At 47.2% G+C, this 25995-nt stretch overlaps 1 protein-coding gene across 1 annotated transcript in view; it reads right to left on the reverse strand.

Moving 5' to 3' along the window:
* Nucleotides 1-3519: 3519 nt before the first annotated feature.
* Nucleotides 3520-25995, reverse strand: part of Ano10 (anoctamin 10) — a 133776-nt gene continuing 111300 nt past the window's right edge. The window contains exon 13 of the mRNA XM_052725246.1: nt 3520-4066. Coding sequence (XP_052581206.1) covers nt 4004-4066 — 63 coding nt within the window. The 3' untranslated portion in view covers nt 3520-4003. The remainder of the gene's footprint in view (nt 4067-25995) is intronic.

Below are 25995 nucleotides of genomic sequence, written 5' to 3' on the forward strand. Positions count from 1 at the left end.
GGTTAAGAGCGCTGGCTGCTCTTGCACTTCTAGAGGGTCCAGTGCCCCTCTGGCCTCCTTGGACAGGACATACACATGGTGTACAGATATACATGCAGGCAAATACTCCATACACATGAAAATAAACCAATCTTTAAATTGTGATGTTTTACAAGGTGCTGAATTTCCAAGTATTGGGATTTCCCATATCAGTCCCTGCTAAACTTTCTAGCTGGATTCTGTCTTCGTCAGAATGCAATCGTTTCAGTCTTTTAAAATGTACAAAACTTTTTTCTGGGACAATGCACAGCCCGTTTTGGTAAATGTTCTGTGTGCAACATTGGGTGTCCTACTCCTGAGTTGGTTCTGCACCCAATTCTCCTCTGTCCTCTCTCAGCTCACCTGTTCCACTCTGCCTTCTTACCAGTCCTTGAGCGGGGAGACCTCCGTGCACAGCCCTGGTGCCCACTTGAAGAAACCTGGACAAGACTCTTCCCAGGGCTAAGAAAATTGTCTTCCTTCTGTTTTGTGGTTTGGAGAGAAGTGTGCTCCCAAACTGAAGGCAGAGAAACATGGCTGCCCTGGCAGAGGCTCTAGGTTGTCAGGTCCCCTTCTCCTCAGATCACCCTTGAGTGGAGCATGAAGGCAAGCATGGAGCCCCCCAGGGCCCACATCATCTGGTCACTGATGGAAGCACTCCATCAGGCATGGTCCTCATAGGCTGCAGGGCTTGTACACTTAGCGACTGTTTGGCCCTCATCCTGTGACCTTTAGCCTTTTCCTTGGATGTTTGTTTCCTGCTGGAAGGAGGCAGGAGCTACAGGGTTTAGGGCTGGGGACACAGCACTAGATGCTGGGAAGGAAATCTGTGAGGTGCAGTGCGGTAGGCAACGGGCACCATCCCGGCAGCTGGCAAAGGGTAGGTCACTCAAGTTCTGTGTGCCTGCTTCCTTGCCCATCCAATGGAACCAGTGTGAGGCAAGTAGAGGAACCCTGGCTTTCTACTTGGAAGTCTGGCTGGGTTTCTTTTAACATTGCTTTTATCACATCAAAGCTTGTTCTGAGTCTGAGATATTTAGCTGCTGGGAGGGAGTTAACAGAGTGCTGTATAGACAGACATACAAACGGGAGGGGATGGGGGACACCCCATCTGATACCTTCCCACCCTAAGACCACCTGGAGCTGCCAGCACAGGTACAGTCTGCCTTGGAACCACCACGGGGTACTCTGGACTTGCACTGGAACACCCAACAGAAAGAGCTTCAGTGAGGGTGAAATGGGAGGTGCCCAGGGTGTGTCTGTGGCTCAGAAACAGATCTAGTCATGCACATCGGGCTATGGGAGTTTGACTGTGAAGTGACTTGGCCTAGGGCCAACCCCACTGCCATCCAGTTCTACTCACCTGTGGGACTTGGTGGCAGTTGTATCTCACACTTGAGGGAGGCAAGTTGAGTTGCATGTGGTGGGAGGAACCAATCCTCCAGACCTTCCTTAGTTAGGCAAAATGAGACCCAGGCTCTGGGACAGTGGGTTAGGTCTCCCTGTATCTAGGATCCAGAGCCTGGGACCCTGGATACAGCCCTGGCATCTTCTGGAACCTGCTGGTGCAAGGACTTGGACACTGAGGTAGCTGTCCCTAGGAGCACTTCCCTCCTGGTGCGGGCTGCATCCAGAGTCAGCTGCTTTATGTCACATCTTGCTGGGAAGCCTTCCAAGCAGGGCCTGTGGGGCAGGCTTGTGTGAGAGAATGAGCTGACACTTGCCTCCCTTGGGCCTGGGGCTCTTGAAGCCAAGGCTCTTTTCCCACGACCGACTGGCCTACATGGTGTGTCTCCCAATGACTTTTGTGGAAGACTCTGGGTGGCTAGGAGAATACCAGGTGTGGAGTCCAAAGTCTCCTCTCATTTCCCAGGGTGGACCTGTCCCTTTTCCTCCTTGGGCCTCAACCACCCTGCTCTGAGAAAAAGAGGTTAAACTTTATTCTGGCCTTTATAGACCTGTTCCTGGTAGCTACCTACCACTATCCTGAGTACTGACTCATAGTACTCCTTATCCCAGCCAGGTGGGGGCTGACATCATGTTGTCTGAGCCTGTTGATAAGAGCTGGGGGTCCCACAGCTCTTGGTAATCAGGGTGGGCAAAAAACCAGAAGCAGAGAGTTTCCACCCAGATGATGCTCAGAGACCAGGCATAATGGCAAATGAGACAGTTTCTCTTGGGTGTGAGTCATCATGGAGGCTGAGGGTGGCAGTTGGAGTAGGGTAGGATAGAGACCCCCAGGCCCACAGGGCAATGTCATGCTGGTATCTGAGGGCTGAGGTGAGACCAGCAATGAGGCTGGATGGATCAGAGGCTGGGTGGATCAGTGGCTGGGGACTGAGGTAAAGAAGGAATGGGCCTGGTGGGGCAGGGGCAGGGGCACAGGGTGGACGAGCACCGTCCCCAGATGCCCCCAGTCCAGTGACAAAAGACAACAGGATGTGGAAGACTAGTAGGGTTACCCACACTCGCTCTTTCACGTACACTACAGTGTCTCGAATGGCTGCTGTGTACAACACACCGCCTGCTCAGAGTCCTGGGGACAGAAACATATGGGGCACAGTTACAATCAGACCAATGCCTGGTGTGCTCCTAAATACATCTTCTGTGGTCACAGGCCCAGGGGAGGGTCCTGTTCTCCCTGGTACCAGACTGGGCACAAAGGAGGGCACAGGGGGCACAGGAACACCAGTCCTGAGTGCAGGGAAGCCTGGCCGAGCTTGCACAGCCCCTCACGGCAGAGGTCCATCCGAAAAGGAGCGGCTGGGGCCACCCGAGGGCAGAGAGTCACTGACGGACAGCCCTGTTCCTGTGACTGTTCCTAGCTCAGGCTCTGTGGAGGACCAGGAGCCAGGGCCAAGGAGACTGGACTAAGGGGAAGATCTTGGGATCCCAGAGGTCTTCTTTAGTGGCTGCCATTTATTTGCTGTTTATAATGTGAGCCTGATCTAGAAAGTTCCATCAGGAACCCAGCAAAACCAATGCAGTACCATGCCCTGAAGTGTCTCTCCTTCCAAGGCAGGGACAAAGGTCAAAGTCAGGGCTTCTAAAAATAAGTGACACCGAGCCAGCTGCCGCCTCTTCTCTGGGTAAAGTGGGGCATGCAGGTGCAGCCCACTAACTGTATGGAGCAGCCTGCCCCAGCTCCTGCTGGGGAAGAACTCGACAGCTAGACTGCTGCCAGGAGAACTCCTAGGGTCCAGCACGGGCATCAGCTCCCACCCTTCTGGGCCTTGCTTCCTGGGTGGGCTGTCCTACCTCGAGTAAGTGGACACTGTAGGTTCACTGGGGAGGCAGACAGTACTGCAGGCAGGAACCACTCTGTTGCTGCAGGTTCTGGCCCGTGGGGGCTTCCCTCAGGTGTCAGCAGCAGCAGTGGCCCCCCGAAAACCTGGGCCTGGCTGTGAGCTCTGGGGATTCACATGGCTCCTGGGATTCCCATCTCACCACCCAGCTCTGCAGGCAGTGGAAGCATTTGTAGAATCAGGGAGGAAGCAGGAGTCAGGAGAGGGCTGCCTTTAATAGCTCAGTTAGAGTCTGTTAACACACTGCCATACAGAACCAGAAAGTCAGGTGTGGGGACCCCCCTCAGCATGGCTGAATTGGTATAATGGGCACAGACCCTAAGCCACCACCCCACCATGCGGCCCTGGTGGGGCTGGAAGTAACTGGCACCTACTATGGGTGCCACGTGGGAAGCTGGTGATGAAGTCCAAGGGCAGCCAAGGCTCTGGGTCAAGTGAGGCAGCTGGAGGGGTGTGTGGGGCCCTGGGAGGGTCCAGGTAAGAGGGCACCAGGGAGCTACCAAGGGTCCCAGCCTCTTCTCCCATGGAGCCAGACCTTGCAGGGTAAGTGTGCCCAGTGTGTCTCAGCCACTTCACACAGCCAAGCATCTGGCCTGAGATCAGGCTGGTATCCCCGCCCTGTGCAGGTGTGATGCAGGTTCCTCAGTGGAGGCTGGGGACAGGTGGCCACACGCTGGGACTCAGGTAGTTTCCTTCTTTTCCTGGGACTCCTCCTTCAGGCTTTCTGCCACCAGCTTCATTTGCTGTTGAGAGAACACAGGACACCAGGTGAAGCACGCAGGTCTCGAGGTGGCATCGATAGGGCAGAGGCAGAGAGTCTGCAGATCCTCAGGCAGAAGATTGGAATCCCAGGAAGGAGATGCCCCTGGGCCACTGCCCACAGCTTACTTCCTGAATTCCTCACCCGGAGTGAAAAGAATGGTAAGCATAGGTAGAATGCTGCTGTGAGCCCGAATACTGGGGGTCTGAGAAACATCTGGCTTTTCCCTGGATGGAGTGGGAGGGCCGGGCCCCAGAAAAGACAGGACACCAAAGTAAGGCCAAGTCTTTACTCTGTCCCTACGAGTTGAGGACTGGGGAGTCTGGCCTCATGACGCAGGCACCCCATCTGTGCGACAGCACTGTGCTCATGGTACAGACCGGTCTACCACCTGGCTCCGTTTCTGCTCCCATAGCCGGGGTACCCTCCACAAGACCCAGAGCCCCCGGGGACACCTCAGCGCTGGAGAGCATGGCCTGCTCTGCTCTGCCCAACTTGCTAATAGTGAACACTGGAGTGTGCTTACAGCAGAGGGCGCTGATAACAGCCATCTACCTATGAAAACCAAAACTCTTCAAGTATAAACAGGGCTGGCCTGCATGCACCAGGCTGTGCCCCTGACCTGCACATCACACAGGCAGAAGGGCATCTCAAGGCCATGAACAAGACTCTGTGCCTGCTCTGACAGATCCGTGGCATGTGTGTTTCTCTGAGGCTTCCTGTTCCTCTAGCCTGGTCCATCTTCTTCCACATGACTCAGATGCTCTGGAGTCTCCCCAGAACTGTTCTGCATCCACAGGGACACAAATTTTGGGAGGGGGGGGGGCGTGTTGAGACAGGGTTTCTCTGTGTAACTCTGGAGCCTGTCCTGGAACTCAATCTGTAGACCAGGCTGGCCTCGAACTCACAGAGATCTGCATGTCTCTGCCTCCCGAGTGCTGGGATTAAAATGTGCGCCACCACCGCCCACCTAACAGAGTAGTTTTTGATGGGGGAGAGGCAGGTAGAGTTGGGTGATCAGTAGCCAGTTCAGGGCATATGTTTTGTGCAAGGGCCTGGGCACTGGGTAGACACAGGATTAGGGCTGGCTCAGGGCCATCCCTGCCCAGGGCCTCAAGTCCACAAATCACAACATTTTGTGTGCCTTCTCCTAGGTGGGACCCTGGTCTGTCACCTTTTCCATCATCAGCATCCAGCTTCTCACAGCCCACCATGCCTGTCGGCTACTGATGTGAAATGCCCCAGTCAGGGAGACCAACACTACAGCCCGAGTTCACCCTACAGTAGAGTTCACCATGACCCTGCCAGCTGGTGTCACCAAATAACCATGAACGTTTAAAATGTCTTTATGGCCTGACCGAAAGAGTGAAAGGATGGGTGGGAAGCATCCATTTCCTGGTTGACAAGTAACCACAAGAAATGGCAGACGGTGTTAATTTGGAGTAGAGCAGTTGGATCTAAACAGGCCCTGGCATTTCAGGCAGGGAGAGAACTGGGCAGCCTCCGAGGCTCCTATGAGGTGCAAGCTGTTCCTTGTGTATCTGTGGCTACACCAGGACCCTCATGGTGCAGATGACTGGACACACAGTAGCAGGACACACAGGAGTCCACAGCTATCCTGGAAGGAGCCCCTGCTGGGATTCAGCCCAAGGCAAATGGGATTTCTTCCCTGGATGACACACCCTAAGAGACCCTTGTCTCCATTTGACCCTGTCATCGCTGTGCCCACGGGGGTCCCCCAACGACCACAGTCGCTCTCTCAGGCCCAAGGTCAGCTCAGAACTTAGCAGACTGGGTTCTCCTACAGCCTGTCTGGCTCAGGACTGTCCTAAGGGACCAGTGGTGTCTGAGGTCTCAGGGCCATGCTGCTCTGGTGTGAGGGTGATCAGGTTTCACAGACAGTCTGGCCTTTATTTGCCCGAGAGCAGGGCCATGAGCAATGGATCCTAGTGGCTCAGCCAGCTAAGCCAATGTCACCCCTGTGCCTCCCTCTGTGGCTGGTCCCTCAGGATTAGGTCACCCTCACTGGAAATCCCTGACTGAGTTGGGCCCTAGCTGAAGGGCATCTCAAGGTTACTCTTCAGATCTTCAGTTTATCTGTAACAACTCTGGCCCAGGGTATGTGGGGAGGATGGGAGCAAAGTCACCTCTGTAGACATCAAAAGGACTCTTTGGAGATCCTGAAATTAAAGCCTGCATAAACGTCAGGCAGCATAAGATAATAGAGTTGACCTTTCCCTATAAAATAGCAACAGAGTGAAGAAAGAATGGAATTTTTTTTTTAAACTTGTGACTCATTCACTCATGCTCCAAATGGTCCTTTGAAGTGTAGGTAGCTTCCTGTACCTAAGCTTAGCCTGGGGGAGATGTGTAGCTGGGTCCCCCTCTCTCTGTGAGGAACTACAGAAAGATCTTCTGAGACTGCCTATACTTCCCCAAGACCTGGACAGCTACGGTGGACCCTGCTGATCTCAGACAGCCCCTTTGGCCCCCCATACCCACAACAGACTCTTCCCTAGCTAAGCCCACACTAAAACTCCAGGACCTCTGTTAGAGCACTTGGAAATTTGCTTCTTGTCACAGCTATTGCCCAGCTTAAAATTGCTCATCATCCAAACACCCTGGCTCCCAACAATCCCATTCTGAAGGAATCTGAGCAGCCCTAGGCTGACAGGTCAAAGCTCAGTGTTGTTAGAGGAGAGAACCACGTCGATGGCCTCCTGGACCTCCATTCCCTTAGAGCACAGAGCCCCGTGACTAGATGGAACTGGGCATCTGGTCTCCAAGGACTTAGGTGAACAGTAGACTCTGAAGGAGGTCCTTGAGGTAGTTTGCTTAGTGAGCCATAACATCTGGCTCTCCCAAGGCTTCCCAGGAGCAGGGACGCTAGCCTGAGATCTCAGTTGACACTCGCTCAATGCTCACCTCAGTCCTGATTTAACTGATCTGGGGCAGGGGCAGCTGTCTGGGTTTCTGACCAGATCCTAAAGGCTCTTATGATTCCTTCTCAAATAGGTAACACAGTGGCAGCTAGTCTAGTATTCTAGATGAGACATCACACACCACCTTTGCCCACCTGAGGGAAACAGGAGGCTAGGATATTCCTTATGCACAGTGAACATAGGTGACGGCAGGATCATCCAATAGTGGTGTATGACTAAGGAAGTATTATAAATTCAGAACGACTGGGGGCTGGGGCTAAACCATAGGAAGAGCAGTGCTGAGAGAGATTCACAAGGCCTCTGAAGTCACCGAGTGAGAATCTAGTCCCAAATACACTTCCAAAAGCCATGCATCTCTTCTAGTGTCCACCATCTACTTAAACCACGGCTTCCATTCTAACTTCCTCACACATGATGCAATGTGCTTTGATCACATCCATCCCCTTCACTTACCTCTCAGCCCTCTTATGCTGGTCTTCCTCTTCTGAGGGGGTGAGCCTAGGGAAAGCTTGGCAACCCGAGGCTCCTCTTGGCTAGACCCTCATCTGCACTGGGCTGTGTGCACACCCTCCTTCAACAATGGAATACTTTCCCTTTCCTAGCAACCTTTAGTAAGTGCCCTTTTGTGGTCAATTTTCACTCAAACATGTTCTGAGAATTCCACTTGGGCATAAGAGAGGTGTGTGTGTGTATGGGGGATTGAGCCTGAATTGATCGGGGTGTCTGTGCCATCAGACGATCTGTGTCCTCTGAGCACACGTTTAGGGAAAGCCCACTCCCCACTTAGCATCTTATGCCTGTGCACAATTGGATGTGCATACGATTAAGATCAGATGCATTATGGGAAAAAACATGCTTACTGAACAAAAGCTTGAATAATCCAAAGCTGTCAATCTGTGGGGCGTTTACCCACCAACCCCACAGTTCCCCAGAGTTTTCTTGAGTGTGAGCAGCAGGAAATATTAGATAGAAGGATTTATTGTGGAGAATCTTGCAGAGATAAACAAATAGAAAATAAAGGATAGCCTCGAGAGGGCCTGGAACCTATTCCAACGGGCCCCAACCGTCTCTGCCCCAGGGTTTTTATAGAGACGCCAAGGGGTGGAGCAAAAGACCTCCTCCCCAAGCACAGCCAAGTGCAGACCATCCCAGACACCTGCACTCAGGCCCGTGGTCTAATCATCCTCTATGCGGACCTGCTGGGTAAAGCCACGAGGTACCCGAGAACGGGCTCCCACAGGTCCCCCTTTCTTAATATATAAAATAACTATTAATGGCTTACAGCAATCTCCATAGCTGTTACACCTCCCAATATGGGAGTAGAGGATGGTAAAAATGGCATTTCTCTTTTGAATTAGGTCCAAGGTGACTACAGCAGTCTTAGCTGCCTCAAGCCCTTTCTAAACCAAAAACTCTTAAGGTGACTACAAACTTAAAGAATCCCTTAGCTTCATCATTACCATTAACAGGTTAACATAAATACTGCTATACATAGTCACAATTCTCTCAATCTTACAACACAAAGCAAACTCTTAACAGAACCATTTGAATTAGCATATATGGTGCTATATATAGTTAACAATTTTCTCCGTCTTACAACTTTAACTCTTAATCATTTGAATTTTCTTGCTAACAGAACATAGGAAAAACTTCAATGTATTCACATCAAACTTAAATATTCCTTAACTCCACAAAACCAGGGTGCATTAATATCAATAGGGTAAATATAATTTCTGCAAATATAATTCAACCTCATAACTCCTCCTTTTCTTTATAATTTTTTAAACAAAATCTCAAACCTAGTTAGAAGAACCCAAACTCATACAATTCCTACAAACCCATATTGAAAAGCAATCTTCTCAATCTAACCATTAACACTTTGAAAACTTAGCAAAACATCCAAAAGCAGTTTCTTAATAAAACTCTTTACACTTTAAAAGTAGTCTCTTAATATACCCCATTTGCATTTCTTACTAACAAAAACATGACATTAATCCACTCAAACAACTTTTGAAATTAGACTAAGGAATATTAACTCTCCCCCTTTTCTTTATAATTTAAGCAAAATCTCAAGCCTAGTTAGAAAACCCAAACTTTTCCATTTAAACAGTTCCATTTATAACACAAAACCAGTTCTGTAAGTAATTTCATTTTTACATAAACAGTTCTACAAAACAATTCATGAATCACCAATTAATAAAGCATATATGCATACACAAAACTGCATCTTGATTCTAGGTAGAAATAATAAATTTCTTCATTTAAACAGTTCCATTTTTAACCCAATTCCAGAAAACAGTTCCTAGGTCATTACTATAAGTAAACTCAAAATTGTCCCATTGCAATGAATTCTCTACTGTTCATTTAATTTCTTACGTCCCAAAATCCAAATGATAAATTCTGGTACGAGCCTTCCAAATATGAAGAAATCCATAACCAAAATCTTTTTGTAGTTTTATCTCATTTTAAGTTCAAAAAGTTCAAACAAGAAATAAATTCTGGTATTAGGCTTTCACTTCAAAATATGAAGAGACGTTTTTCAACCAAAACTTTTTGCAGTTAACAATTTTTGTTCAAACAAGCGTCTCTGAACTTATTCTCAAGCCAGAGACCTTTCTAGGTACAGTAGTATTCTAAACCGCACCGTTTTTGATGTTAGCTCAGGTTTTTCTGTGTTGCGCCGATTTTTCACGGATCTCAGCTGCGGATGCCTTGTGCTGGTTCTGGCATCCACCATTCTTAGCTTCTTAGCGGCTTCTGGAGCTTTTGAAACCATTCAGACTGGCTACTTTGCAGTCTACTGGGACACTAACCTTCTGTGTCTCGGGTTCTTTCACCATATACATTAGGAATAGATTCATATTTAACATTTACACTTTTTTACAAATTCACATATAACATTAACATCTACTTATTTATACTCTTTAAGGGAACTATAGAACTACTTTAGCAAATATATTTCTTATTACTTCTTATATACTTCTTATCTTATTTCTTATTTAAACTTACATTTACAACTAGCATCTTTACTTCTTACAAGCTTATTACTATATGTCTTAAGACTACCTTAGCTACTTCTTGCAAGCTTATATATATTCTTAAAGGAACTCTATAGATCTATCTTACAAACTTATATGGGGCTACCAGTAGCATATTATTTAACTTAGCAAACACCCAAAGATTTCTTAACATAGAGATCTAACAAGAGCATTTTCACAAACTCACATATCTTATTTTCATCTTCTTCTATTTCTTACTCTTAATTATTATCACTATCTCTATTAGAATGATTCTCTTAACTAGACAGGAAGTATGTACATCATTTCTAAAGTTTAGAGTTTATAGTCAGCTTTGTTATAAAGCACTGGGATTTAGTGAGTGTTGTTGTTATAGAATTGTGATAGTTGTTGCTAGGAGACTGTAACCTTCCCAGGATGATGCCACACTCCAAAGTTGCCAGTTCTCTCAGCCATTCCAAACTGGCAGAGATGCACTGTCAGCGGTAGACAGTTTTTAACTAGAGGCTGTCCCTTCACCCAAATTCATAATAGCTCCCCTAAGTACTTCAATTCAGACAAACATTTCTATTACAGCAGTACTTTTGGCTTGTTCTACTGAAAAACTTCACTTCGAGGGTGAAATTACCGTATTTAGCTGCTGTAAAGCTCTTCGCCAATACTACACAGCTATTAGGTGATATAAAGTATTTTTCTTTTTCTTTTTTTTTTTAAAATATTTAATTTATTTATGTATACAGTGTTCTGCCTACATGCCTGCAGGCCAGAAGAGGGCACCAGATCTCATTACAGATGGCTGTGAGCCACCATATGGTTGCTGGGAATTGAATTCAGGACCTATGGAAGAACAGCTAGTGCTCTTAACCTCTGAGCCATCTCTCCAGCCCGATATAAAGTATTTTTCTAAAGAAGCTAGTAAAGCCAAAAGTGGCACAGCTCTGAACTCTATTTCTTCACTGTTTGCATTAACCAGTGACAAAACCTCAGAAACACTGATCAAGCCACTTTCATTCTGGTTCCTTTATAGGAACGTCATTGGAGCTGACCTTCCTTAGTTCCACGCTCCTTACAAAACGCTCCGGTAACCACCAAGCTTCATTCTCCTCTTGTGAAAAAACACAAACATGTCCTCAACCCCATATTAACACAGGATCGGGACCCTTCCATAATCCCGAGCAGGGATCTTTCCATTTCGCATTACCCTCAGCTAAAGGACCAGGAAGATTGGAGTGAGCTCTAATATGGCCCACAAAGCATGGCAGCTTTCTTTTGTGAATAGCGTCTTGAATTTGTTGAAACATTTTGACTTGATTATTGTTAGTTCCAGTATTTTCACCAAAACTGTTACTATTCAAAGGAGTCAACATAGATGTTCTTTCTGACTCAGCACATTAGCTTTAACTCCTGATATTATTAGCAGCTGTAATATTTAGCATTGATTTCTTACAAGGAACTTTCAGGTGAAGCAACTATTTTTTTAAGACAGATTTTTCTGAAGTTTCCCATCTATAAAGCAGTCATTTCTTTTTTGAATGCCTGTTTCTTATCCCCTTAATTAGATTTGCAGAGGAATCACTTATTGCAGGCACTTTGTTCAAAAGGCAAAGAACTTTTTTAATTTCAACATAAGTTTCTTCATATCTAAGACAACATTCAGTGTATAAACTGCTTTCCCTTGTTTTAAGGATTTTAAAGTGGCTTGTTTGCTCTTATAGGTAGCTTTTTGTCATCCAACTATCGTAAAAATTTGCACAACTATTAGGGTAAATAAGGCATTTTACCAACGGAGCCCCAAACCGCGAAGCACCTAGTTCTGTATCCTTTCAATTTTTCATTGGAACTGACACTCAAATTCTTAGATGATTTTTCTCCTTATTCTTTTTAAAAGCTGTATTTTAAGTTTACCATGAACGTATTTTCGAGCTGACAAAAGTGTTTCAGGGCAATGTGGCCATCTTTAGCGGAAAAACTACCTTTCCCAGAATGCATTTCCCTTATATCAGTCCATAATAATATCAGTTATTCCCCATAGTTCTTTTTGGGTCTGAGAGTCAACTGGTTCTCTTTTTACCAGACTTGCTTACAAATTCTTGCCCAGGAGGTTTGAACAAAGTTTTTTGCTTTTGCAAAGGGAGATTTGAACAAGCATTTTACATTTTCAGCTATGGCACATTGAGAGATTTCTATTCTCTCCTCAGCTGGCTTTAACAGGTGTTTCTCCTTCATCAGACACTGGCCCCCAAAACAGAACTGCACCTGCCTCATTAGCGCGCATTGAGGTGGGCAATTTCTGATAGCAACTTTCCTCAGGGCTTGTGTTTGCCTTAGCCAGTCAGTGAAAAACAAAAGCATTTACAACAGCTTTTCCATAGCTCCTTCAGAAGAGATTTTTCTCCCACTGATTTTATTCTCATTTTGCTTGTTCCTTCCTCCCCAGATGCAGAGCTTCAGGTATCTGTCTGCGGCTCTGTACCTCTGCTAGCTGCTTTTGGAGGTAGGGGCTTTTTTTCTCCCCCAAAATCTGCCTCAAATTCTAGCAGCTTTTTCAGGGCATGCATTTTCTGGGGAGGTATCTGTCCCTTCTGTTTCTTCAGAGTCTTTCAGAAAGTTCCCAGTTTGGTCTCAGTTTATCCCCTCTACCCCAGAAACAGTTTCCGACACTACGGTGGCGGCTTTCCCTGCTACTGAAGGTAGGGGCCTTTTGTCCGTTTGTTTTCGGGGTTTGTGTGGTTTGCGTACAGACTGAAAATCTAACAAGGGAGGTTTTTGCCATTTCTAAACTCCCATTAAGACAGGTGTTTTTCCCTCAGGCCTTTCACCTGACCCAGTCCCCCCCAGTGGGTTGCATTTGCTTGTCTGGGTGCTCAAGGACAGAGCTTATGCCAGAGGCAATCACCCCTTAGGGCTACACTCCCTCATCTCATCCAGAGTCAGTTGAAACAAAGCTTTTCTCAAAGAGGTGCTTTCTCTGACAGAAAAAGCTTTACTAGTTCTTTTCTGCCCTGGCTGGGCTCTTTCCCTAGACAGCGTTCTGATTCAGCAGCACAACTGCTTCAGACACAGTTCAGCTTTACTGTTTTCCCAGAAAGGTCCTTACTCTGATGGGAAAGCTTTTCTCAGATGTCTTTTTGCAGCTGTGGACCTATCAACCCGAGACTTGTAGGAAAGTGGACAACTGTGCTGTTCCCACCGGCTTTAGTTTTGTTTGTTCATTAGCAGTTTTCCCCTGGGTCCTGCACCTTCCTGCCTCAGCTCTGTGCTCCAGGAAGTTTGCAACTGCAGGAACCCTAGTATCCCCGAAATGCACTCCAACTCAGAGACGCTGGCCAGTCACCTCTGGGTTTTTGGTCAGAAGCTAGGATACAAAGCGAACAGTTTGTATTGCTTCAGGGGATCTTTGCGTTAGAACGATTAGGAGCACCTTTTCATTCTGAAACCCTCAAACAAAACCTTTGATGCCTCAGCTCGGCTGTAACTGAAAAGCTTGGCCTTTTTGCTTTTCCCAGTAAAGTTTCCCGCCCTTTTGGGCTCTCTGTAGCTCTTTACCCACACTCTCCCAGGGTACTCTGACCCACTGTCTTTTGCTAGCTTGAAGAGACAGCTTAGAAGAGGTTTTTAGGAACTTGTCCCTGCCTCCTGCATTGCAGGGATGATTTTTAAAGCTTGAAAGAGAACTTAGAGAGGTTTTGCTGTCTTAAGAGGTTTATTGTTTTCCCTTAGAACTAATCACAGGTGGTCTCCATACTAATATCTTCAGGTGATTCTATTTTTTGTCCTTCTGAGAGAGTGAGTTCTGAAAGGCTTTAGTTTTTAAGTTTGAGAGCTTTTGAGAAAGATTAAAGCTTTTTAGAGAGATTTTTCCCCAAATTTTCCAAGAAAAGCTTTTAGTTTAAGAGATTTTTTTCCCCAAGAGAGAAAGACCAACTTTTCCCAAAACTTCTGAACTTTAAATTTTTTGGCTTTTTACACCCCCATTTTAGTCTCAGGGAGAAAACACTTTCTCCTGCTGCTTGGATTTAGCACTTCAGCTGTCCCCAGGACAAAAGCTTCCATAGGAAACTTTTTCTTCCCCATAAGCTCAGAGAAGAGTTTTACTACCCGTAAAGCCCAAAGAAAGAATTTTTTCCCAGTTTGCGTTTATAGCCCCCAAAGTTAGAAAATTGAAGAGTTTTTCTGTCTAATTGCCTTATTTTTTCCTACACAATCTTACACTTCTAAGTTTTTCCTACACTATATTACTACCCTATGCCTTATACTTATTTTTCACAGATAGAAATTGAGAAAGGGATAGAAGATAGAAAATTTTGACAGAAGAGAATTGCGCTGCAGCATCGGACATCCTTCCAGTCCGCTTTCCTTTTCTCTCGAGGATAAAACCCCTGCCTCTCAATAATATATATAAATAAAGTATATATATTTTCCATAACACCGGCATGCCTTTCCACTGGCAGGGCTGACTCAGCACTTTCACCAAAAACTCTGTAATAAAACTATTATTTTCCTTTATCTTTAGTCCCTATTACTTTGTCTTTAGTACCCTGTTCATTTGTCTTTAGTCTCCCCCTTTTTTTTCTTTAGTCCCTTTTTTTTTCTTTTTTCTTTAGTCCCTGTTCATGGCGCCATTCTGTGGGGCGTTTACCCACCAACCCCACAGTTCCCCAGAGTTTTCTTGAGTGTGAGCAGCAGGAAATATTAGATATAAGGATTTATTGCGGAGAATCTTGCGGAGATAGACAGAAAATAAAGGATAGCCTCGAGAGGGCCTGGAACCTATTCCAACGGGCCCCAACTGTCTCTGCCCCAGGGTTTTTATAGAGATGCCAAGGGGTGGAGCAAAAGACCTCCTCCCCCAGCACAGCCAAGTGCAGACCATCCCAGACACCTGCATTCAGGCCCGTGGTCCTAATCATCCTCTATGCGGACCTGCTGGGTAAAGCCATGAGGAACCCGAGAACGGGCTCCCACATCAATCAAAAAAGAGAACCATCTACATACACCCTTGAGCAAAGTAACTCTTGAGCGTGACCCTTCAAGGACGTACTGCAGACATCTAAGCTGCACCACTACCATCTTTCGTTCTTTGAAGACCCCCAAGACTCCAAACTGCCTGGTCCAGACAGCAGCCCCTCAGGAACACTTCTATCTTCCTGCTTTTCTGAAAGCTAGATTCCACTTAGGAGGAAAAATGTGCATCTGTCTGTCTGTGTCTGGCTTGTTTTGCTAAATGACTTTTAATTCCACCCACTGTCCTGTAAATGACAATTTCATTCATTTTTATGGCTCTCCCCTTCTCTCTTTCTCTCTCCTTCCCCCTCCACCCGCGCGTGTGTGTGTGTGTGTGTGTGTGTGTGTGTGTGTAAAACACTTTATCTGTTCCTATGTTGATGGCTCCTGAGCAGGTCCCATTCCTTGACTGGTATATATGTGGCTATGCATGTGTGTCCACTGTGTACTGACTGATTTCTTGAGGTCTATGCTCAGGAGTGACATCTACTTTTAGTCTTTTAAGGACCCTTAACCCTGATTTCCTAGTAGTTACACTACTGTCCATTCCCTCCAGTGTTTTCTTGATGACAGCTGTCCTGAGTGGGTGAGATGGAGTCTATTTGACTATTTCCAAAACTCCTGATGCCAACTTCACTGGCTTCTTCTCACTGCTTCTAAGGAGGGAGATGCCCCTGAACTGAAGTCTGTAGCAGTGGCTTCCTTTTCTGTTTCCATCCCATGCTTTGTAAAGCTGGAACACTCTAGAATGGCACCTCAACCATGGGAAGAGTGTGTCTTTGATCTCTCTTTAGCCAAGAGATTACAGTGGCACTTTGGGTTATGCCAGGGCCACTGCTGCCAAGAGTCAGATAGATGAGCTGATCCATCTAATAGGTATGTGCATGGAAACACCACACACACACACACACACACACACACACACACACACACACTTCAGCAGAAGTCTCTGGAGTTTGTCTTCCAGGGATGGGTCTCATCTCACAGTTCCACCATGGTATTTTAACAGGAGCTACGAGGACTTATCGCCCCGGGGGTGAGGTGCTGAAGACTCCTTCACACACACACAGCCACCACATGGACACGGCGAGAATGGACTCCAACTCCCTCTTAGGTCTCCTCTCCCATTACTATTATGGCCACCCTCTCTGCCCTCCAGCTGGGGAAACTCAGGGCAGGGTCATGTGCAGGCCCCTTTGGGATGCCTCCTGCTTTCTCGATCTTCTCCTGGGAACACCAGTAGCACTCTAGTCCCAGGGCCTCCCTGAGTTCTTTGTCTGTGCAGAAGCCATTGACCCCAACTCTGAGAACAGTACTTGAGCTGGGGCTATGCACACTCTACTCTGTGCTCTCACAGGCCATGCTCTGTATCCTCAGTCCTGGTGTGTAAGGTGACAGGGTACCTGCCATCTAGTTGCTGGCCGCCTTCTCACACCTGAACCATAGCCCAGAATTGGGAGAGAGCCAAAAGCAGACCAAAGAGGCCCTGTCGGCAGTGTGCCACGAGAACAGCTACCTCTGCTCTTCACGCGGGTGGCAGTGACGCCCCCTTCTTCCACAGGTTGCTGAGTAAGCTTGCTTCTCTTGTTTACCCATTTCCCACTTCCTAGAGACCAGTGCTTCAGCTGGAGGAGGGACAGGGTGGCGACTAGGAATTCACATGATCTCAGGGGACAATTTTTTACACTAAGAAGTCAAAGTGCAATGGGCAACTGATGATGCTTCACCCAGGATGAAGTGTCCCCTCAATACGGAGTCCCAAACCCGAGGGATCATCTGAGGACTGTCTGTACAAGTAACCCATAATTCTCTTTTAAGTAGGTCTTCCAAAGAGTTAAAGAATATATTTTCACAACTAGAAAATGTGGTATTGTTTCAAACTGCAACATGGCACAAGGACCCCAGACCTCCACACAGGGATGTGCCAGCTGCGTATGCCTCATGACATCGCATTTTCCAAACCAGCTGAGTACGTGAATCACCACCTTTCACCCCTACATGAGTCAGTGTAGGGTCCTAAAAACAAGACTTTTTCTTATATTCACACAGAAAATTTTCACTTAGTGATTCTCAACAGTGAAGTAATGATTGGTTTCCTATAATATTACACTTTCCAAATTGTATCAAATTGTCAGAATCCAGGAAGTGCAAAACAACAAAACAAAAGTGAAGCTGGGTGTGGTGGCACACACCCATACCCCTAGCACTAGGGAAACTGAGGCACAAGGATGGAGAGTTCAAGGCCAGCCTGGACTACATAGCATGACCCTGCCTCAAAAACAAAAAAACCCACACCAAACTAACTAAACAAACAAACACACACACACAAAAATTCCAGACCAATATTCCTAAAGTCAGAAGAAGGACCCAGGAAGACTGTGAGCCCTAAACAAAGTTCTCCCAGTGACCTGGCTGGAACAAACAGGAACCCCTGAGGACTGACTGGTCTCCACAGCTAGGTTTTAGGACATGGGTCAGGCATCCCTCATGATTCTCATGACCATCATGACCCCAAGTCACTCAGTGTGGAGTCTGGATTCCAGCAGTAAGGAGTCAGGCTGAGAGCCTGGGCCCAGGAACTCAATGGGAACACAGGGCGGGGCTCAGCTCAGCTCAGCTCAGCAGGAATCAGGCAGCCTGGAGTAGCCTGAGACAGGCTGACCTCAGAGTTTGAGGCCAGCCTGGTCTACAGAGTCAGCCAGGGCTTTGCAGAAAAATCCCTACCAGAAAAAAAACCAAAGGGGGAAAAAAAGAAGAAAGGAGGAAAGGAGGATGGAAGGAAGGAAAAAAGCAAGCACACAGACAAGTGAAGGAGTGTGTCAGTGCAGCCGGGAGAGGTTTCTAAACAGTGAGTTGTGTAGAAATTGTGAGGAAGCCATGATTCAGGTGGGAGAGGACCAGGTTGGCTCGCCAGGCCTCCCTTGTCCCGGATGCAACCTCACTTCTGACTCTGGTCAACTTGAAGCCAAGATCCACTGTGCACAGGCCTGCTCTGCTCAGACTCCCTCCCTCCCTCTTCCTCACGTCCCTTCCTTTCACTTAACTTTTGTGACTGATGAAAAAATTAAAATGAAATACGAGATGTTTGGTCCTGACTGGTTGTAACCTGTTCTGCTCTGGCTCCTTCTGGAGACTGCCAGCTCTTTCTTCACTCTGCACGCACCGGCATTCTACCTTCAGGCCTAGGCTTCTCCCACGGGGTGCACTATTTCTTCTGACACCCAGAACTTCATATTGGAGCCTGTGAGGAAATCTCCCTGCACTTTACTCTGCACGCACCAGCATTCCAAGATCTCCAGTTCCCCGATTGCTGCTGGGTATGCCCCAACATTCTGTCTTCAGTTTCAGGTTTTTCCCACTGTGTGCACACTTTCCTGACACCCACAACTTCTGATCAGCTTGTGCCTCTCAGAACAAGATTGCTGCTTCTGCTGCTTGCCCCCTGGAGGTAAGAGTCCACATTTCACACTCTAAGTCACACTGTCAGGTGCCTTCCCAGTCTCCCACAGTCACTGGATCCTGGATGGTGGTGGTTAAGTGTGGGTTTGCCAGGTTCCCTCTCCTGTCTTTGGAGATGGGCATAAGTACGTGGTGCCTGGAGCAGTGGAAGCCACCGTGATACCATGATGAAACAAGCATGCCAAGGACGGCTGGATGTGAGAACAGGAAAGGCCTTCCTAGGCCTTGAACGGCATTGCTCATCTGCTTCCCAACCTCGGGAAGGGTTGGTGTGTGGACTGGTTTCCAGTTATGTTCACTTAATGATTTTGACTCTTCATATGGAAATCACCCAGGGCTATTCCAGGCTGTCAAAGCCCTAAAACATCTCATTCTTCTGGAAATTACTGGGTACCCTCTCTACTGAGCCTGTGGGCACAATTCTGTGGACTGGGAAGGCCTGTCTGGCATTGTGCTGTCCTTGAAAGTCCTCAGTCACATTGTCGATTTTAACAAGCCTGTCCTGGGGACTCTGAGATACTTTCTACTCACTGGTTTTAAGCCTAGCTTAGAAGCCTATACTGTGCTCTCTGTCATCCACTCCACGTAGCTGTTTTCTCCAGGTCCCCCTTCTCACACAGTGCTGAGCACTTGGGCCCTTCCCTGGTGAACTAGCTGCCCTGGGCCCCAGCGGTCTTGTGCACCTTCCCTGGCCCCTCATCAGGCTCCACAGGCTGCAGCTCTCTCCCTACCTTTGCTTCCACTGCAGGGAGATGAAGCCTGGCTCAGCACCCTCCCCTCCACCCAGCCTCATAGGCAGAATAGGAGCTCCCAGGGGCTGGAGCCTTTCTACCACAGGGTGGTTAGGTAAACTGGCAGACTAGCTGTCAACTCTGGAAATCCCTGTCCAGGAGCCAACTGGCTTCCCACTGGGCCTTTCTTGGAAGCCTTTTGTCCTGGTCCTCAGACCAGCATCTGATGGTCATCCCCAGGCTTCCTCCAGCAAGGGTTGTGGGCCTCTCTCTTTGTGCTCAGCCTCCCCTTACAGAGCCAGCGGCTTCCCTCACAGCAGCTCTGGAGTTTTCTCTTTCCCTCTGTAGAATTCTTTTTTTTCTGGCCTCTTGACCCTTAGCCTCTTTTGGATGTTTATTTTCCTGGCTTCCTCTCTGAACTTTTTCCATCTTGCAAAGGAATACATAATCTTCTCAAAACAGTCAGAGGCTGTGCACCCCCTTCTACCAAGATTGGCTAGAACTTAAGGGGAATAATAACCAACCAACCCCTGAATTTCCCACCTTGATAGTTTTCTGCTGAAAGACCACACTTCCCGGCTTCCCATCAACTACAGAAGCCGTTTCCACTCCTATAAGGGGCCACATCCCATCTTCCTTTGGGGGCATTTTGGACTTGGAGACACACACACACACACACACACACACACACACACACACACACACGTAACAAAATGTTCCTTCACCGTGAACAAACATGGACCTATCTAAAAGCAGGTCAAGCCTCTCTCTCTCTTCAGAGGCCTCAAGATGCTTCCCATGCCACAAATTCTGTTTAGGGAGGGCTGTTCCTTGGAGCTTCCTTGCTATCTGTGGTTTCTGGCTTTCCTCTGTGGATTCCACTAAACTGAAATCTGTGGGGATAGTCTTGATGGGGCTTCTGTTCCCACCAGTGTGTAGAAGGCAGTGGTGGCACAGTAGAATGCACAGAATGCCAGGGCAGGGGCACTGAGCTCCAGGGGGTGGGGCGGCCCAGGCAGATTCCTGTATATTCTTCTGTCTCCCTCCACTTTTCCCTTCCTTCTCTTTCTCTCCTTCTTTCCAAAAGGATCTTACTACGCAGCCCAGACTGGCTTCAAACCTTTGCTCTTCCTGCCTCTACCTCCCCAGTGCCAGGATCCCTTCCTTTGCTTGTGGCTTCTCTGCACACAGACAAGATCTGAATTACCCTCATGACTGATATCTGTACCTTAGTTTAGGAATTCTATGGAATCCTGTCTGCTACAAGGTCTCAAAGATTTGACCTTCTTTCCTCTAGGACTTGCACTCAGGTCATGATCCTCTTGGGGATCAAATGTGGGTCTATATTGATTTCCTGCCTGTTGACATCCAGTCCTTCCAGAGGCACCTGCTGCAACCATCACCCTGCTCACCTACAAGTCTTTGTACAAGGCCAAATGCAGCACTGGGCATGGGCGGGTCACTTCTGCTCTACCCTGCCTCTCTTCCCAGGCTGTCTTCACTGTGACTCTACTACACTCTGAAGACATTAGCATTGGTCTCCAGTTGTGTTCCTCTCTTTCAGAGTTTGGCTAGTTTCAGGTCCTTTATTTTCCATGTCAGTTTTAGAATCAGGCTTATCAGCTTCTACAAAAACACAGGTCAGTGGCTGCCCAAATCCTCGTGATAAGACAGTATCTTTTCCAGTATCCGTCACAGGAGGACCCTGCTGTTCTATGAAGGGACATAAGCACAATCTGTCATGAATGGACGGTTGTATTCCAGGCTCCTGGTGCTCTTCTGCAGGCTTAGCTTACACACACACACACACACACACACACACACACACAGTCAGCCATCTGTGAACAAGAACCTGTGCTTCTTTGTGTAGATATCCTGTGTCTTTTTCCTCTTCATTTCTTAGCTTGACTCTGCCCAAGTCTTCAGTACAATATTGACTTCTCTCCTGTTGGTCCTCACAGCAAGGTCCAGCAGTCACCCACTCCTTAATGAGATCGTTTATAGATTCACCATCGATGATGTCCTTCATCAGGTTGAGAAAGTTCCTGTTGCTGGGCATCCCACAGTTCAGTGATGTACTATACATTTCTAAAATTTTGTCCTCTCTCTTGGCTTCATTTTATGTTTATTGATGTGTCCTTAAATTTACTAATTTTTCCCCCCAGTCTACCATCTTGTCTGCTGTTAATCCTATTTACTGTGTTTTCTGATCTGAGGCTTTAATCTTTAGAAACCAGCCCCACATGTTTAATCATTCATGTCTTTGTGTAACTGTTATAACAGATGGAATACAGCTTTAATGACTCAATTAACATCCTTGCTGACTAATTTTGTCACATGCTTCAGCTTTGGGTCAAACTGATGACCAGTTCTCCTCACAACTGTGTATGTGTGTGTCTATATTCATGTAAATTTTTGTGTTGTTCTGGGATGCGGTTATAAGGTCACATCTTCGTGGTTAATCAGGTGGGTCCACAGGAGGGCTCGGCTAGGAGTTATTCCCTACTGACAGGGCAGGCTTTCCTGAGTGCTCTCCCAGCTCCCCATGAGTTCTGAGTTTTCTATCTGCTACAGAATAGCTTTGTCCAGCCCTGCACACCAGGCTTAGTCCCCTCTACTGACGGTTCTTTCGCTGGTCAGTTTGCACATGCCCTACTGGACATGGAACAGTCTTGGTGGACCTCTGGGGCTTTCTGTGCACCCAATTCTTCCCTGGTTCTGTCTGTCCTGGGATCCTCTACAGCCCTGGCCTCCCTGACTCCTCAAGGTGGAAAGCCTGGGTTCAGACAGATTAAGGGTGTTCACCTGTCCCTGGAGCACTGGGCAGGTGTAAAGCTCAATTTCTGAAGTTAATGACAAGATCTTTAAATTATTTAAGTACTTCTGATATTCATTCTCCGTAAGTAAGTATCAGAGGCTGGGGTATTTTGACTCTAATGAGAACCACTGGCCTCTTCCTTGCTGCTCTAACCCTTGAACAAAGGGACTGTCAGTCAAAAGTCTGTGTCAGCAGCAGCCATCTTGAACATTACACAGCCCTGATGACGACGACTGAATACAGCAGCTACTGGAGGCACAGTCCCAGCCAGGGCTGCTGTGTCTGCACTAGACATATGCGGTCATGACGAGATCTAGGTGACTCTGCAACCATTTCTACCGGGGGCCAAAGCAGGAGCACTTCCCTCGGTGGCCTCCAGAGGCACTTCTGTGATGAGTGCAAACACAGCCCTTCTTCTGCATATGAGGTGAGCTCCTGGTGCTATCTGCTCTCCCCTCCCAGTAGCTCAGGCCCACTACCCCTCAGCTCTGGTTCTTGTCAGCCCTATGTTGCTTTCCATTTCATAGAAACTTCTAGATATTTAGGTGGTTAGCTGATAGTACTTTTGTTTTTCAACATTCTTTTTTTTTTATATTTAACTTTATTTTATATGCATTGGTGTGAAGGTGTCAGATCTCCTGGAACTGGAGTTACAGACAGTTGTGAGCTGCCATGTGGGTGCTGGGAATTGAACCCAGGTCCTCTGGAAGAGCAGCCAGTGCTCCTAACTGGCCTGAGCCATCTTTCTAGTCCTGTTTTTCAATATTCTTAACGGATTTATGTTTTCATACATTTCCCCTTTTAAAACAGAATGGTTTATGGAGGAATAGCTGAGGATAGCGATTCTGGAAAGAACCCAGCAGCTGTGAGAGATCTTCTTAACTAAAGGTTTCTCCTGAGGAACACTGGCCCTGCAGAAGGGAGAAATGGGGGTGGTATAGGTCCATTGATGGAACCACAGTCAAGGCTGCAGACGCTGCTGGAAGAGCAGAGTCCCAGTCCATCCTACCCAGAGGCTCTACTCTCCTTAGCGTCTTTCACGGTGGTTTAGCCTGCCTGTCTCTTGGAAGGAAAGTGAACCTGGGTATGCATCTCTAGTATCAAGCCTGTTGCTAGTAGAGCAAGAGTTTAAAGGCTAGACTGAGACTACTTGGTCCTTTCAAGTGTCAGGCTCTCTCCCATGGCTCTTTCCCCCATCTTCTTTCTTGGTTTTGGTTTTTGAGGTGAGGTTTTAGTATATAGCCCAGGCTGGCCCTCATACTTGTGACTCCCCTGCCTCGGGCTTCTGAGTGTTGGAAGCCTGCATTACCATGCCCAGTCATACACTCTCAATGCAGCAAACACATCAAATAGTGAAGGAAACATTAGCTCCAAAATTTCTTATTGTTTTAAATAGATGAAGGCTTTAAAAAATGGTTAAGATCTGTACCATAGTTTTTAGTTGCAAACTGATCTAATGTGTTCTAACCTTGAACAAACCCAAACTCCCAATGTGTTGCTTGGATCTTCTGGCAAGCTGTTTCTAGGTTTTCAGGATTCCAGGGCTCTCGTCTCAAGAAATTTGCTACTTGGTGAACTCCAAACATAGTGAACCCCATGAGGCACAAGCTCATGGGGTGTGGAGGTGGGGGATCCTAGGGAAACAGACTGACATGTAGAGGGAATCTTAGAAGGTCTTACTAATAAAATCAAACCCGAGACCAGTTATTGGGGTGAATACTGGAAGGTCAGAGAGATAGAACAAGCCACAGCTACGTCACCTGGCCAACTTCTCAGCTGATCTTGTTTCCTCAGACTGGAAGCTTCTGTGTCCTCATCCCAATGGCTCTCAGCTGAACTGCTGCTAGAAGCCTGAATGCTTAACCAGCCAAATGCATCTAGTTTCTGGTCCTCACACCTTATATACCTTTCTGCTTTCTACCACCACTCCCTGGGATTAAAGGCATGTGTCACCATTCCTGGCTGTTTCCAATGTGGCCTTGAACTCACAGAGATCCAGAGGGATTTCTACCTCTGGAATGCTAGGATTAAAGGTGTGAGTGCCACCATTTTCTAGCCTTTGTATCTAGCAGCTGTTCTGTCTCTGACCCCAGATAAGTTTATTAGAGTGCACAATATTTTGGAGAACACAATACCACCACACTGACATTCTTACTTAGAAGGATTGGTGAGTTCTCACAGTCCATGGGAGGGCAGAGAGGTAATATGATGGTGACCACCTCCACCCACAAAGTCCAAGGGCTGAATATTGTTGTCCCACCATTCAAGTTGGAACCCAGACACCATTGTGGTATACAAAAAGGTGCGGCCTTGGTGAAGTTGCTGAGCCATCAGGAGTTAGAACTTCATGAAAGAGATCAGTATTCTCATAAAACAGACTTGACAGGTTGGGAACACTGCTAAGTGCCAGTAGTAGAGGGCTTCCCAAGCATGTGTGAGGCCGAAGCCCTGAATTCACAGCAATACACACATGGGGGTGGGGTGGGGGAACAGAGAGACACACACAGAGACAGAGGCCTGAGCAAGCCCCTCTGCCCTCTACTAGGTAAGTCTGCAGCAGCTGTGCGCTGTGAGAAGGCCTCGCCAGATAGAGTCTAACAGTGCCTTAACCTTGGGCTTCCTGGTCTGCAGAATTACACGCAACACACGTGCATTGCTTATAAATTATTCACACTAAGGCATCTTGTCATAGCACTGAAGGGATGGAGGGAGTATCCCCCTAACTTTCCAGGAACCCACTGTGTGGTGACTTAATGGACTCCCGGCTCTCCTTCAGTTCACAAGAAACGGGCAAATTATTCCTTAGCACATTTTAATCTCTAGGCTTTTGTTCAAAGCTGGAATTTTAGCCTAAAATATATGGTTCTCACTGCCTAATTACTGACAAATTCACATGACACTGCTCGATTCTCAATAGCCACTTTGCCAGAGGTAATTGTCTACTTCTTTGGAACTGGAGAAAGTCAATTTTCTTTTATTTACTTCAAGTAGCATAGTAGTTAAGGTGAAATATCTAACTGAAGGTGTGATGTGAAAAAAGAAGGAAAATGCAATGAAACCATAAACCAGAACTGGCTCCACTGTCAGCTCCCCAGCTCTGCCCTCAGCACCCTTAGCAGGGTTCCCTTGGGGACTATGAAACAGAGCCCCTAACTGTGCAGATAGAAATAGTCTAAGGACGAACCAGAGTGAAGCAAAGTCATGGGGTTTATCAGGAGCAAGGGATGGTGGGACAGAGGGAAGAAGGGAGGTAAGGGGGATGAGAGGGAGGGAGGGATGATAGGGAGGGAGGAATGATGGGGAGGGATGAGAGGGAGGAAGGGGGGAGGGATGAGAGGGAGGAAGGGGGGAGGGATGAGAGGGAGGTATAGGAGGGAGGGATGATAGGGAGGGATGAAGAGAGAGAGGGAGGGAGGGATGATGGGGAGAGTTTCTTTAAATGAAATGCACTGTCTGAGTTCAGGGATGAGAAAGGGTCACAGGAACTCAAGGCTGCAAACATTGTGCTTTTCACGTCCTTGGTGGATGTCTCCTTAAGAAGAAATGGATTGGCTACACAGTCAACTCTCATTTCCTCAGCTTTGTTAAAGTTCCAGGCTCCTGGTTGAGTTCTGGAATGAGGGGCTTTTCCTTCCTGTGTATCCCTAGCCCCTGTGGTGATATTGTGTTCCCCAAAATATTGTGCACCCTAATAAACTTATCTGGGGTCAGAGAACAGAACAACCATTAGATACAGAGGCCAGAAAATGGTAGCACACACGCTTTTCATCCTAGCTTTCCAAAGGCAGAGATTCATCTGGATCTCTGAGTTCAAAGTCACACTGGAAACAGCCAGGCATGGTGACTCATGCCTTTAATCCCAGGAAGTGATGGCAGGAAGCAGAAAGGTATATAAGGCGTGAAAACCAGGAACTAGAAGCTGTCAAGCTTTTAGGCTTTTG

This window comes from Peromyscus californicus, unplaced genomic scaffold, assembly GCF_007827085.1.
Source record: "Peromyscus californicus insignis strain IS unplaced genomic scaffold, ASM782708v3 Scaffold_11__1_contigs__length_118956290, whole genome shotgun sequence".
Lineage (NCBI taxonomy): Eukaryota > Metazoa > Chordata > Mammalia > Rodentia > Cricetidae > Peromyscus > Peromyscus californicus.